This window comes from Phragmites australis, chromosome 5 (genome assembly GCF_958298935.1).
Source record: "Phragmites australis chromosome 5, lpPhrAust1.1, whole genome shotgun sequence".
Taxonomy (NCBI): Eukaryota; Viridiplantae; Streptophyta; class Magnoliopsida; order Poales; family Poaceae; genus Phragmites; species Phragmites australis.
Genome location: NC_084925.1, coordinates 46,375,588 through 46,390,380, shown reverse-complemented (window position 1 = coordinate 46,390,380; position 14,793 = coordinate 46,375,588). Strand labels below are relative to the sequence as shown.

General features: G+C 42.6%; 1 protein-coding gene across 1 annotated transcript; it reads left to right on the top strand.

Annotated features, from left to right (window-relative positions):
- The first annotated feature begins 2,422 nt into the window (after window positions 1-2,422).
- LOC133920102 (3-ketoacyl-CoA thiolase 2, peroxisomal-like) lies at window positions 2,423-5,942 on the top strand. The gene is made up of 14 exons (XM_062364752.1): window positions 2,423-2,631; window positions 2,744-2,820; window positions 3,242-3,326; window positions 3,430-3,556; window positions 3,651-3,749; window positions 3,839-3,906; window positions 3,983-4,090; window positions 4,173-4,250; window positions 4,469-4,601; window positions 4,685-4,781; window positions 4,925-5,048; window positions 5,126-5,234; window positions 5,362-5,445; window positions 5,561-5,942. Exons 1-14 carry the CDS (start codon window positions 2,560-2,562, stop codon window positions 5,668-5,670), a joined length of 1,371 nt encoding a protein of 456 aa, XP_062220736.1. The 5' UTR covers window positions 2,423-2,559; the 3' UTR covers window positions 5,671-5,942.
- Window positions 5,943-14,793: the final 8,851 nt, after the last annotated feature.

The window sequence follows — 14,793 nt, the reverse complement described above, 5'->3', positions numbered from 1 at the left end:
CATGTTTCTTCCCTGGGATAATCATGGCTAACAGTGAGCTAACTGGATAACCATGGCTAACAGTGAGCTAACTGGACGTAGAATTACGTGAATTCTTAGTGAAATGATAACTCATATGTTTCTTCCCTGGGATGATCAAATGTCGGATCTGGATAACCATGGCTGACAGTTGAGCTAACTGTATGTAGAATTACGCAATTTTTTAGTGAAATGATAATGCATATGTTTCTTCCTGGGATAATCAAATGCATTTTTAGTCAAATGCCGGATTTGAATACGTGCCGAACTCTGAGGGGGACATTATAAGTTAGATTCGGCGAAGGAGAGTTGCTCTGAATGTGCTCTTGTTGTGATGTGGATTGACGTGAATTTGGGCGTGCTGCCTGCTCCAATGATGGTTTCTTCTACAGGACGGGCGACGTAGCGCACCGTGACTGGCCGCGACTGGCCGCCGAGATTCTCGTGGGCGGCCCTCGTCACGTAGCAATGGATAAGGTCACCGAATGGGAGTGCATCCATGACAAACTCGAAGTTGCATTTTCCCTCTAGCTTCACGGTCAATGGTCTGCCTATGGTATGGTCTGGTATGATTGGCCTTTGATTTGGTAGCTAGTGCTACACTTGCACCGGCGAGCTCATGGTTCGCCGATCGTCGTCGACTTCTGGTTTTGGTGCGTCTAGTGTCGTACGCCGTCTAGCGTTGTGTTTTGAGTTCGGGATATTTCTAAAACCTGCGGATATTGAATCTGTTTCCTGTGGATTTTTGATAGAATTCGTGCGAGATCTCTCACGTTCCGTTCCAAACCAGGCCTAAACCATGCAACTCGGTAGGCATAAGTCACGGCTGCCGCTGCGGATCGGTGCATGAATTGCTAGAATGGGCTCCCCTCAAAAAAGAAAAAGGACCATGACTGTACAGCAACAGAGGCTCAGCTCACACCTCACAGGCTGCATTTGCTCGCTCGTAAGTTTTGTAAGTGCAAGTGAGAATTGGTTGAGAACCAAGCCGAGGTAGTTATACTCTCAACTCACCACCTATCAAACGATAGGTTTGCTTCTTATATATCTGATTAAGATATAATTTTCTTTAAGAAGTAGGTATCAAACAGTAAGACGTCTATGATGATTTAATCGATCTTCAAGCTCCACATCTTCAGTCTTTAGTAGGCTTTATGTGAGTATATATGTGTGATGATGTGAATATGAAAAATGTGAACGTGCGTCTCCGAGTTATACTGGAAAATTAGAATTGGTTGCATCATGTGATGGGCCGTGCAATACTGATCCAGATATTCGGCATTGGTGGGCCGTGGCTGACCTAGGCAGGACGTTACTCCACTAAAAAAAAAGGGAATGGCAGACTGCTACGGGCACTTGTCCGGTCCGATCCAAGCCCGCGTCATGCGTGACGTCTAATGTAGGAGGCCCGACAAATTCAGGAGTCATGTCACGTTCCGTTCCATACGGCCACTAGTATTATCCTTAGAAATATACATCCTCCACATACGGACCGCTACGACCAGGGCTATGAGCATATTTGATAAAGAATAAATTTCATATCTCATTTGGCTTGTTTGGTTAGTACTACATTCATTTTCGTTATTTGTCACCAGCTTTTTACTACAGCAAATTTTGATCTTATATTTTTTCTACGAAAAATTTACCAATACTTAAAAATATACAACACTAATGAAGTGTATTTCACGATGAATCTAGTGATACAAAAGTTTTAGATATCTATAAATTTTTTTAGAAAAAACGTGAAATCAAAATTACTATAGTAAAAAATTGATGGTAAATAAATGAAAATGGAGTTAGTTCCAACTTGTTCACTAAACTAATTTTGCGAGAACCAAAATTGCTGTAATGATTGCCTCTCGGTTGCTTTTTTCTTCCACTTCCATCTACCTAAGCTAACATTGGAGATAGAATTTTTTAAGAACATTAGAAATAGATAAATAGGCAGACAGTAGATCGATCAGGCTTAAGGATGAGCTTCTTCCTTGTTTGTTCGAGCTCTTAAAGGCATTTTCCAGTGACGATTATACTAATTAGGTATTCAACTAAAAAAACTAACGTGACAAGCGATTTATAAGGAGAGAAGAAACTAAACCACTGTGAAACAATTAATTGTCTTAGTATAACTAAAAAATTAGCATCATATATACATACATTAAAAATCTATTTTTTATCCGCAATTGAGCCCTCTCAAGAAATTCAATTCCGATGGATATACGAAAATGAGGTGACAGAAAATGACGAGCGATAAATATATACCGCATCTGTTACGTACAAGCAAAACCTTCTGGAAAGTCGAGACGGCATGGGCACGTGTGGATAAACACTTCGTCACGTTACGTGCCCCGTCCTGCCATAAGAGGAAGAGGAAGAGAAAGAGGAATCCAGATCCTCTGACGTTGTGCAGTGATCACTGACGTGTGGGACCCACACTGCCCTCTAACGTTACGTCAGAGGAATTGCTTCCGAGAAAGAGAAGCAGTCGAAGCAACGATCCGCCCTCCAAGCACTTCGCAGCCGAGTAAGCAAGGAACGGAAGCGATGGAGAAGGCGATCGACCGGCAGCGCGTCCTCCTCGCCCACCTCCTCCCCTCCTCTCCCCCTCTCCTCTCGGTGAGTTCCCCCCCGATCTAGTGCTTGGTCGACCTCCCGCGCCGCGATTCCGTTCCAGCTCTAACTGATCTGGTTGGTGCTGCTTGCCGGTGGCGGGGGCGGGGGTGTCCAGGCGTCGGCGTGCGCGGCCGGGGACAGCGCCGCCTACCAGAGGAGCTCTTCCTTCGGAGACGATGTCGTCGTCGTCGCGTAAGCCTCCTTCTTGTTCCTCTTTCTTTTTGCCCTCTTTAGCATAGTTCCTAAACTCGCCTATGTGCTAGCCGAAGTGCTACTAAAAACTAGCATAAGATCAAACAGGGGAAAAGAATAAGAATATTGACGCGCCCCCAGTTAGATCGAACTCGGCAACCTTGTACCACTGAGCAGCGCGTACTGGATAATCAATTTAATTGTTTTTCGAGAACATAACAGAGAAGGAGAACACTTGGTCCACAAACACTACAACTAAAGTCACCAGTACAGGTCCAAAACTGTACTATGTACAAACCAGCGACGCACTCCTTCTCAAATTGCAAATCTTTGCTGCATATGTATGAATTATTAATGTGCTACACATGTACTTCCATTGACTGAATATGATATCACCTCCTTTGGTGCTTTGTCATTGCAGTGCCTACCGGACGCCGATATGCAAGGCCAAGCGTGGAGGTTTCAAGGACACATACCCGGAGGACCTCCTCACTGTTGTTCTCAAGGTTTGTGTTTGTTGTCATGTTTCTGTGCATTTCAATTCATTTGTTTGTCATCAAACAAAAGTTTGCGAGCTCATAGTTCTATTGTTGCGTTTTCCGTTTGTAGGCTGTTCTGGACAACACTAGAATCAATCCAGGTGAAATTGGTGACATTGTAGTTGGGACGGTGTTAGGTCCAGGTTCGCAGCGTGCAAATGAGTGCAGGATGGCTGCTTTCTATGCTGGATTCCCTGGTAAATACTATTTCCAATCATGCCACCCTGACATGGACAAAAGGGAATTTTATCTTCTGGACCATAATTTTATTCTCCCTTCTCATTGTTCTAGAAACCGTTCCTGTTAGAACTGTCAACCGGCAATGTTCATCTGGGTTGCAGGCAGTAGCTGATGTTGCTGCTGCTATAAAGGCTGGTTTCTATGACATAGGTATTACAATATGCTGAAAATCCATGCTTTTTTTTTTGCATAGCTCCTTCAGCTTAAGGTGCTTAATTACTGCTTCTCCTCCAAATCAGGGATTGGTGCAGGTTTAGAATCCATGTCGATAAGTTCCATTGGTTGGGAAGGACAAGTAAACCCAAAAGTAAGCATTATAAAATCACAGTGTATATTGCTTCAGATATTGTAGTTTGTGCTTTGATAACACATTTTCTCTGCAGATTAGTGCATTCCAGAAAGCACAGGATTGTCTTCTGCCCATGGGAATTACATCTGAAAATGTTGCTCATCGATATGGTGTAACCAGGCAAGAGCAAGATCAGGCTGCTGTGAGTTCCTTAGGTGTGGATTGTTTTATTTTATTGTTGCCTCCTGCATTAAAATGACAAGTGAAGCTTGGCATTTTACCAGGCTGAGTCTCATAGGAGGGCTGCTGCTGCCACGGCTTCTGGAAAATTCAAGGATGAGATTGTTCCAGTGCCTACAAAGGTAAGAGGCATTGAATTACATGCTGGCAATTCATTTCAGCTAGGAATTAGCGGAGAATGGGTCTAATTTTTAACTGCAACAATATCAGAAAGTTATCAATATGCTGTCAGACCAAATTTTCAGTCTGATTACGTAGGGAAAGAACAATAATTTTAGATAAATCATAAAGTATCTGTTATGACTTATGAGCGTTCACCAATACTCTTTATGTTGTGCAGCTTATTGACCCCAAAACCGGAGAGGAAAAGAAAGTTGTGATATCAGTTGATGATGGAATTAGGCCAGGGACCACAGCATCTGGATTGGCAAAGCTTAAACCAGTTTTTAAAAAGGATGGGAGTACGACTGCAGGTATTGCAGAACTCAACTATTGCAGCCAGTGTTTGCTTGCTCATTGCTAAAACATCCTCAAATAAATCAATCAACCAATGTAGGCAATTCTAGTCAAGTGAGTGATGGTGCTGGAGCTGTTCTCCTCATGAAGAGAGCTGTAGCTATGAAGAAAGGGCTTCCTATTCTTGGTGTTTTCAGGTGCTTTATCTGCCTTTCCTTATGTACATGTATTAGTTGAGATTGTGTTTATTGTTGTTGTTGAGACGTATAATTCCCATAATTCCCTCAACTCGCTGTTGCATTGAAATGCTGAAAATGAAATGCCTGGAATAATCTATTAGGAGCTTTGCTGCTGTTGGAGTGGATCCAGCTGTCATGGGCGTTGGTCCAGCAGTAGCAATTCCAGCTGCAGTTAAGTCTGCTGGCCTTGAGATTGAAGACATTGATCTCTTTGAACTAAACGAGGTATGTTTAGCTGCTATGATCTGCACTTCGCTTACCTATGTACAGTAGTATCTGATAACCAAGTCATCCATGTGTAGGCCTTTGCCTCTCAATTTGTCTACAGCTGCAACAAGCTGGGACTGGACCGTTCCAAAGTAAATGTAAATGGAGGCGCGATTGCCCTTGGACATCCTCTGGGTGCAACAGGTAATCAATTACTTGTATTCGAGATTATCATGTTGACCGTAGAATTTGATGGCATGCCATTGCCGGTAGTGCCTGTTACACGATCATCTGAGCAGTCATGTAAGCTGGTGATTCATTTGTTGCTCAGGTGCGCGGTGTGTGGCTACTCTTCTGAATGAAATGAAGCGCCGGGGCAGAGACTGCAGATTTGGTGTCGTCACCATGTGCATCGGTCAGTTTTCTTCTTCCTCGTGCTCGTCTGCACATACATATAATTGATGTGCAAAGAATGCACTACACACAGATGCAAACTGAGCTGCTGTTGTTAACCATATTGCGTTGCGTAGGATCTGGTATGGGCGCAGCAGCTGTGTTTGAGCGGGGCGACCTGGTGGACGAGCTCTCCAACGTGCGGGACATCCAGTCACACAATTTTCTGTCTAGGGATGCAAAGTAGAGCTGCAGAATCATTATTATCTTCAAGGAAATCAGTATACCGTCCTAAAGCAGTAAGCATGCTACCTTACTAGCACGAAAACCATATTTTTCTTAGTATACGAATAAAAGGGCTTCTATAGTATCATGTGACGTCATCAGGCATTGTAACCAGCTCCTCGATGTTGTCAGCTTGTCTGTGTTGCTTTTGTTTCCGAATGTGAACAGGCCAAGGAATTGTTCCTTTGCCTTTGTGTACTTGAACCAAAAGGATAAAGATGGTAGCTTTGTTCACTAGGCTGATTAGGAATTGCAAAAGCTGTTGAGATGCTTGTTGCTACTGTGACTTGCGAGGCACTGCTAGCTAGTGTATCTTTTGTTCACTATGTTATTGTGCTGGTATCAGATTCTGGGGTGTAGCTTTCATATTGAGCTTAACTCGAATGCTTCAGTGCATTTTGGAAAGAGAGGCGATCGATGCCTGAAATTCCCCCATCCATCCCCTAGTATAGATTCTCTCCAAACAGCCACAGCCTAGTGCAAATTCTTATGAATCCTGTGATCACGAGTTTGAAGCTTCATGCATGTTCCCCTCGCTCAGTTTGAAGTATTGGTAGTAGTACGTACTCTTACATATCTTCACGCACAGTGGCGGATGCAGAGGAGGGAGGTATGGTCTTATCCACTTCTCTCTTTTTTCTTCCACTCTTATGTTACCCTCTCCCTCGTTCATAGCAAAAAATTGTCAAGGGCTCAGGAGGCTTTCCATTGGTTGCAAAGCATTAGGACAGCTCTAATGATTAGACCATTTTCATCAGTTTCACTTTACGAGCATGATTCTCTTTAGCGCTTCATCGGTTCTCTTCACGAATAGATTCTCTCTTCTATTTCCTTCATCTTGGTATTCTCTTTTTTTCCTCTTTACGAATTCCTTTAAATAAAAGTTGTTAAAGATGAGTAAAAATAAAAGGTATACGAACAGCGAGGAAAATTAGGAAGGGAACGAAATGAAGGAAATATGGATAAAAATGGTCTTAGAGTTAGCTGTTAGCTCTAACCATTAGAGCATATTTTTTAAAATTTATACGGGTTTCGCCATTCATAATTCTTCGTACCTCGTAGAGTAGAAAGATGCTGAGATGGGGCCCGCTTCGTGCGGATGAAGAGAGCTCTAAGCACGGAGCAACCTCCATCTTAGTAAATTTTAAGAAATATGCTCTAATAATTACTTGCTTTAGTGGGATCCGCCGGTAGGATGCTCCTGCTAGTGGCATGGATCTAGCTTATGAGTCTAGACTGGAGAGCTTGCCCACTGCAGTCTAATATGCAAACGAATGGCATTTTAAATCATTGTTAAGATTCAGCTGCGAGATTGACAGTGGAGTTTTTTTTTAATTTTTTTTAGCTTATTGGCAGTGGAGTTGGAGTTGGAGTTGTGAGGGACAAGCACATGCAGCGACGAGGTGCTGCTGCTGCTGCTGGTAGTCAAAAAGAGTGTTCCTATACAAGAACAGTAGTAGTACATAACAAGTTACTCTATTCCGCAGAAGAAGAAGAAGAAGTTACAGTACTATTTTCGTTGATGATTAACTAAGACATGATTACCATGCACTATGGCATGGATCTAGACGCCAACGTAGCGAATCGCATGGCATTTGTCGAGCGGGACGCTGACGGTGGACCACGGGTTGCATTGGTTGGTGGGCCTGCCCCCTTTCAGGGAGACACCGGCCGCTCCGTAGGTGTGCCGCCCACTTGTACAGTTGTTCCTACCGGTGCGCCTGCATGCCTTGGGCCATGTGGCAAGGCCACGTCACAGTGCTCCCTTATCGACAGGACTCTTAGGAAAAGTTTTTATTGTAATTGAAAGTAGATAGAGTAGAATAAATAGTAAAATTAAGAACTTTTTTTAATTATTGAGTATACATATTAAGGATATGAATATGTCCATTCAAGTTTTACCCGATTGGGTGTTTCTTAATTGGTAACGGCTTATGATAGTTATTAGGCTAATTGATCGCATGTTAATCTCAAAAGATGTCTGTTCGCAGTACTCTCCTTGATCAATTATCTGAATGTAAACTTTTGTTAGAACTTCTCTAAAAACCTTATGGAAAAATATGAGGAGAAAATAATATATTTGATATGTTGATATGCTATTAAACTCTTTTAAAACTCAATGAAAAAAATAAGAAGAAAATGATATAGCATATATTAGTTATTGTATCTTTGTGAGCTCATATGAGAAACCTATAACAAAAAAACTCATCGGTGAGCTTAAAGAATAATACTTATGATCTTTGGATTATATTATAACCTTCGAAAACCATTGAAAAAATATATGAGAAATAAGGTAGATATTGTCTCATTAATCGTATAGGAAAAATTTATAAAGAAAAAAAGTGCAATATAATATAAATAGGTTATTATTCAGGGATCAACTCCCTCTTAACTTTGCAAATCTCGTAGTCGTCGCATACCAATTTCGTAAACATATTTTTGAAATGTAGAAGCTGGTAAGGGCTTATTGAATAAATCAGGAAGATTATCACATGACTTAGTTTGCAAGATTTCTATTTCCCTATTATTTTGCAATTTATGATAATAGAACATTTTAGGAGCAATACGTTTGGTTATATTGCTTTTTATGTAACTTGTTTTCATTTAAACAATGCATGCAGAATTATCTTTATAGATAATTATTGGTGATTCAATGGAACTAATTCCACATGATTGTTGTATGTGGTTTATCATTCTACGAAGTCATACGCATTCACATGATGCTTTATATAATACAATTATGTTAGAATGATTTATGAATGTAGCATACTGCAATATGTTTAAAGACTTCTATGAAACGACTATTCCACCGTGTAAGAACACGTAGCCCGTCTGTGATATGGTATTGTGGGGATTTGATAGATAACCAGTGTCAGTGTATCCAATCATATTTATATCTTGTTTTCTTTGAAAGAAAAGATCAAGATCTATAGTGCCTAAGAGATATTTAAAGATATTCTTGATTCCCGTCTAATGGTGTTTAGTTGGAGCGGTGTTATGCCTAGTTAGAAAATCCACTGCAAAATGCGATATCAAGTCCACCATGGTGCTGCCGCCGCCGAAGATGGGCTGGAGACGAGCCGGTCGGGATGGAGGCCACACCACCAGAGATGCCATCGTCAGATCTAGGAGGGCCGCGTGGAGAAGCCGGACCTCCAGTGTGGAGAAGCCAGAAAGAAAGACGTGGAATCCAGGACCGTCGCCTTCTTCATGGTGTCGATGAGGACGCCGTCGTTAGGGGTGCATAGCCCCTTCCCCCTCGCACGTGCGCATGAAGGAGCCTAAGAGCCCCCTTCCCCATGCATGCGCGTGCGCCCGAGCGCTATTAGGCGCCATCGGAGGGGAGGCCGAAGGCCATAGGGACCCACGACCCTGGGTAAAGGCCTGGACGACGGTTGGCCACCGCTATGGCAAAGCGGTGGAGGATGCGGCGGGCCAGAGCAGTAGAGGCAGCATCTACTTCGTCGTGAGTGGATCCGACGGTCAAGGTCGGAGAGCTACAACGTGTCACCATTGTGCCTCCGGATAAGGTGGATGACTCATGGGAAAGCGCATCCTCAACATCAATGCTGCAGTCGATGAAGATTGGAGCTAAGGAGGATGACCCGGCCGGCATGTTGAGGTCAAAGCCATGGGAAGAAGAAGTGAGGCCATGGTTCGCCATTATTACGAGTTCAACAAGAGCGAGTGCAGGAGCGGATGCAGGAGCGGGTGTAGGAAACATGCCCTTAGGTTGATTGCCTAAATTACATAAGGGCATGTATGTGATTTTGGTGATTAATGACAATATAGTCAATAAGACTAACATGTTTGTCAAGTATATGCTTTAGTAGGTCTCATGGATGCAACAAAAGAGAAGTCACCGAAGCCGGAATAAAGAAAGGAATGAATTGGACTTGTTCCATGAATTTTGATGTGATCAAATGGGTTGGATTTCTGTATAATTTTTTAGAGTTCTTCACAAGCTTTCAATAGAGCCCAAGATCATCAAAATCGGAGTTCGGAGCGAAAAGTTATGCCCAAAATACAAAACGCAGTTGTGCTGAAATTTGCCTCACCGGATTATCCGGTGCTCACAATGAATTTTGATGTGATCAAATGGGATGGATTTTGTATAATCTTGTAGATCTATTCACAAGCTTTCAATAGAGCCCAAGATCATCAAAATCGGAGTTCGTAGCGAAAAGTTATGCCCAAAATACAGTTGTGCTGAAATTTGCCTCACAGGATAATTCGGTGATCAAAATCAACATAACTCCGGTGCTTCAGAGGAATATCCGGTGCTCAAATCAACATAACTCCGGTGCTCAAATCAACATAAGTCCGGTGACCACCGGAGCTTTTCCAGCAGAGAAAATTTTCGGAGAAAAACAATTTTTTACCCACCGGATTATCCGGTGAATGCATAATATGAACACCGGACTATTTCTTGCAGAGAGCATTGCTTCGGGCCACAGTGGAAAATTACGTTCACAGGATTATCCGGTGACTTAGCTGGCAGACCACCGGAGAAATGTTGTGAAGAAACTCAGACAAATTGAACTCACCGGATTATCCGGTGCTAGCAAAAATATCACCGGAGTATTTCTTGCAGAAGGTTCTGAAATTCGAAGGGTCGGGTGAGTTGTACTCACCGGATTATCCGGTGTTGACTGTTGTTCACCGGAGTTTATCACCGGACAAATGTTGCCGTGCAACGGCTAGTGACAGCTGGCTCTGATTTTGAACCCACCGGACTATCCGGTGATCTTAAGGATATAGCCAGCGGATTATCCGGTGATTACAGTAAAATGAGAGTGGTTAGCCAACGGCTAATTTTTGATCTCTAGGCTATAAATACTCCTCCACTCAGTCATTTGAAGTGGCTGGAGTCCAGAGAAGTTCATGTACACTTGAGAAGACATCCAAGCCACCAAAGTGCTTAAGTGATCAAATCCAAGGCGATTAAGCACACCATTAGAGAGTGATTAGTGCTTGTAGGCCTAGAGAGAGTGTAGCTAGTTGATAGCTGTATAGAGAGTGGATCAAGGAGTGATCCTAACTTGTACCAAGTGGTACGCCGGCACCTTGGAGTCTTGGTGACTCGCCGGTAAGCTTGTTGACCCTCCGACTTGGTGTGGAGAGGCGGCAAGGTATTTGTGCGGGGACGCGGAGACCCTTGCCTTTGTGGCTCAAGCTCCGAAGTGATCACGGCGGCGAGGAACCGGAAGAGAGGCTAGTGGTGAGACCTTGCCTTGGTGGTTTGGTGGCTCATCCGGGTAGAGGCCTTGTCTTTGTGACTTGGTGGCTCAAAGGCCGTGACCGGGTGCCGACCGGCAGCATATCCTTTGTGGAGCTCCAACGTGGATTAGGGGTGGCTTTCATGCCATCGAAACCACGGGATAAAAATCCTTGTGCCGAGTTTGTTCTCTCTACCCTCTTTACACTTCCGCATTTACATTCTTGCAATTTACCTTACTAGATAGGTTGCAAGTTTCCTTAATCGGTAGAGTAGACACGCTAGATAAACCTAGAGCACATTTAGATAGAAATTGATATAGGTTTATCTTGTGTTATTTTTTGAGCCAGTTTAGTTCTAAGTGTCCTAATTCACCCCCCCCCTCTTAGGACGTCACCGATCCTTACAGCGGGTGAACCCTTGTAGGGCCGCAGTGGTGGTCAAAACGTCAACAAGCATGTGCACGGATGCAACGACAGGCACGTGTATGACCACTGTTACGAGTGCGACTGAGCGGCGAGATGGGACGAATGTGACGGAGGATTGCCGTCCAAGACCATCAAGCAGTAAAGAACATCGCTGGTTGTCACAGGTGAGGGCTACATATGTGCGCTTATCGTCTGGGAGAGGCCTTCGTGCCTCTCTGTTGTTGCTTCTTGTCCAGACGAGTGGCCAGTTTCTTCTATTCATCGCTCAGCAGAGATCAAAGTGCTGATAACGTATTGTAATTTAAAGTATATAGAGTAGAATGAACAGTAGAATTAAGAACTTCTATTATTGATCATTGAGTTTACATACATATACATATATATACACACACACACACACATATTCAAGGGACATGAACATGTCCATTCGGGTGGTAGTTCCACCCAAACGGGTGTCCCTTGGCTGGTAACTGTTTATGATAGTTATTAGGCTAATTGATCACATGCTAATCTCAAAAGATGTCTGTTCGCAACAATTTTCACAAAATTACAGACAGGTCCACCCTTAAATGTTGTTTGAATTAGTCCCAATCTAGTTTGATGGATATGTATAATCTCATAGAGAAATGTATTTAGTTGTTCACATTCACTATTCCAATCAAAACTCGCAGATGCAGATATACGCCTTCAGCCTGGTCATGTGGATGCATACTCATACATCCGCTCATGCAGGCGAGTCCAATTGTCAATATCAATAAATCATATTCATGCGAGCAAACAATTACAATATCAACTCTTGTATCTGCTCATGTGGCTTCATATTCGGTCAACCAAATATAAACTCAACTCGATATGTCCAGAGAGATACAACCATCTAAACATTCTTCTTTTCAATAAATATAACTCCGCCAGCCAAACTATACGATACAACTCTACAATACCACATCCAGGGAACCAAACACACCTTAGTATATCCATTCACAAAATTACAGACAGGTCATCCTTTAAATGTGTTTGGTTGTCCGAATTTGTCCTAACCTGGTCAGGTGGATGCGTATAATCTCAGAGAGAAGTGTGTTTGATTGCTCACATCCACTGTTCTAATCTGGTCCCACGGATGCAAATATATGCCTTGATCCTGGCCATGTGGATGTATACTCCTATATCTGCTCATGCAGGAGGATCCAATTGTCGGTGTTACAAAATCATATTTATGCGAGCAACCAATCATAATATCAACTCTTATATCCGTTTATACGGCCTTATATTCGGTCAACCAAACATAAATTCAACTTAGACTATCTAGGCAGATACAACTAACTAAACATTCTTTTTTTCAATAAATATAACTCTGCTCAGCCAAACTATGTGATACAACTCTACAAAACCACATTCATCCAGACTATACGATACAATTCTGCCAAACCAAAATGCAAGTTATGTTTTGTGCCACGTGGAGCAAACACATCAACGCTAGCTGACGTGGCGAAAATGGGGCCGGGTGAAGGAGCCACGTCCCCCTCCATGCCGGCCGGTGTGGCAGCTGTGTTATTCATAGCCAGCGTCGTCTTGCTCTGTGCGATAGGTACAGTGACAGTGTGTTCGAAACTCTTGGTGAGTTTTACAAGACCAGAAACACTAAACTAAATTCAAATTTCGTTTTGAAATTCCTCGGTTTCAAACAGAGCTGAATGAATGAATCTGCTCAGGTAGAGAAGAAACAGAGCCCTCAGCTGCACGTACGCTCCTTTGTTGGACACGTGCGAGCATTCTCCTTTGATGGCAGAGGATTTACGGATGAGAAAGAAGAGAGAGAAGAAATGGATGTGATGGTGGTGGGGCCCGGCCCGGAGGGCGGGAGAGGTAAGGCTGTCGGGGGCACGGGGTCAACAGTTGCCGCGCCTTGTCGGCTTGTCCCCCCTTTCCTTTCCCTCCCCACGCGCTCTGCCACTTTCGCTACACGCACGCACGCGCGTTCAGATATTCCAGCATGTACCGATATTAAGGCTTAAAAAACTGAATATCTTGTACCGATATTGAGGCTTAAAAAAACTCATGCTCATGTACGTGTATACGCAAATCTGGCAACAACTCCGGTCAACGCAAGCAGTGGTGTATTCTGAGCCAATAAACCGTATTATAGTATTGCATCCTGCTATATAGTACCGCATGCACATCTAAACTCGTGAAGTGTAATCGTAGGAGTACTGTATTTTGAGACAAGGTCAACCATGTACTGCTGCTGCTGCTACTGGCTCCTACTCTAGATAGTATCCGTATCAGAGGTTAGTTTAGGAAAGGAAAAATTGCCACTATATCATTCTTTCTTCTACTTTATTAAAATACCACTAAGGTATGTCAATAACATATAAGATCTGATTAGACATATCAGTGATACTCTTATAAGATGCAAATTTTTATAATAGGATGAGGGCAATTTCCCCTCTGAGATATGTACTTGAATCTCAGCCTCTTTCCAGCTGGATCAGGCCAAACACTGATGAACTGACATACTATCGGTTCAGGGGATACGATCTCGGGCGGCCGGGCCGGCAATGTGATGGATAGGGGTGCTGCCCGTACTAGTCCTGGCTTTGGTTGGCTCAAAATATTGCTGCCTGGCTTCCTATCCTCCCTTTGAGAATTGAGAGACAAAGTGGCAGGTTAACCGGCCCGGCTGCTCTTGGAATGCTGAACCTAATCTACGGGTCCCAACAATCTGCATTGTCACGCACGCCTAGCTACGTACCAGCACTAGTATTATTTTAGTGCTCTATGGCCACTGATTTTACGCGCGCTCTGCTGAGCGAAGATGCAAGAAAAATAGAGATTGTTTGGTACGCTGTAAACTTTTCAATAACCTAGCTAGAACTAAGGTTCACAAGAACCGAGATTCACAGATTCGTTTGACAAGCGAAAACCGGAGTTCAGCAAATTCTCGGTTTTCACGAGTATTGTAACTCAAAATTCGGCGAGAATTCGACCGAACAAGATAAAATTCAGGCAAATCGACTATTTGGTAACTGATCAAATTCAATCAAAAACCAACCGCATTTCTCGCATTTCGTTTGTGCTCGAATTACATGAAAAATCATTCGGTTTTATCAAATTTCAGTAAAGTTCAAGAAAATAAAAAAATAACTCAATCTTGTAAAATTGATAACTAATTCATCCGAGTTTTAAATCAAATGAAACAAATTTTATTGATTTTCTTGCAACATAATCTACATGATAAAATTATTTATACTCATGAAAAAGTTGTATATTTTCTGTGAAAAAAATATGCTAAACCTAGTTAAATACATAGTTAATTATTTTATAATCTAAAATCATGAAACCAAATTTTTAGTCTTCTTACACAATCCTTTATCTTCTAAAAATACATAAAATCATGAAATAGTTATTATAACATACAAAATTGAGTAAATATGTTACAAAT

Bases quoted from the DNA above. Each gene is read 5' to 3' on its own strand.
- LOC133920102 (XM_062364752.1), top strand. From the start codon at position 2,560: ATGGAGAAGGCGATCGACCGGCAGCGCGTCCTCCTCGCCCACCTCCTC. The intron at 2,821-3,241 runs GTAAGCCTCCTT...TTGTCATTGCAG, and splicing joins GACGATGTCGTCGTCGTCGC to TGCCTACCGGACGCCGATAT. The intron at 4,091-4,172 runs GTGAGTTCCTTA...GCATTTTACCAG, and splicing joins AAGAGCAAGATCAGGCTGCT to GCTGAGTCTCATAGGAGGGC.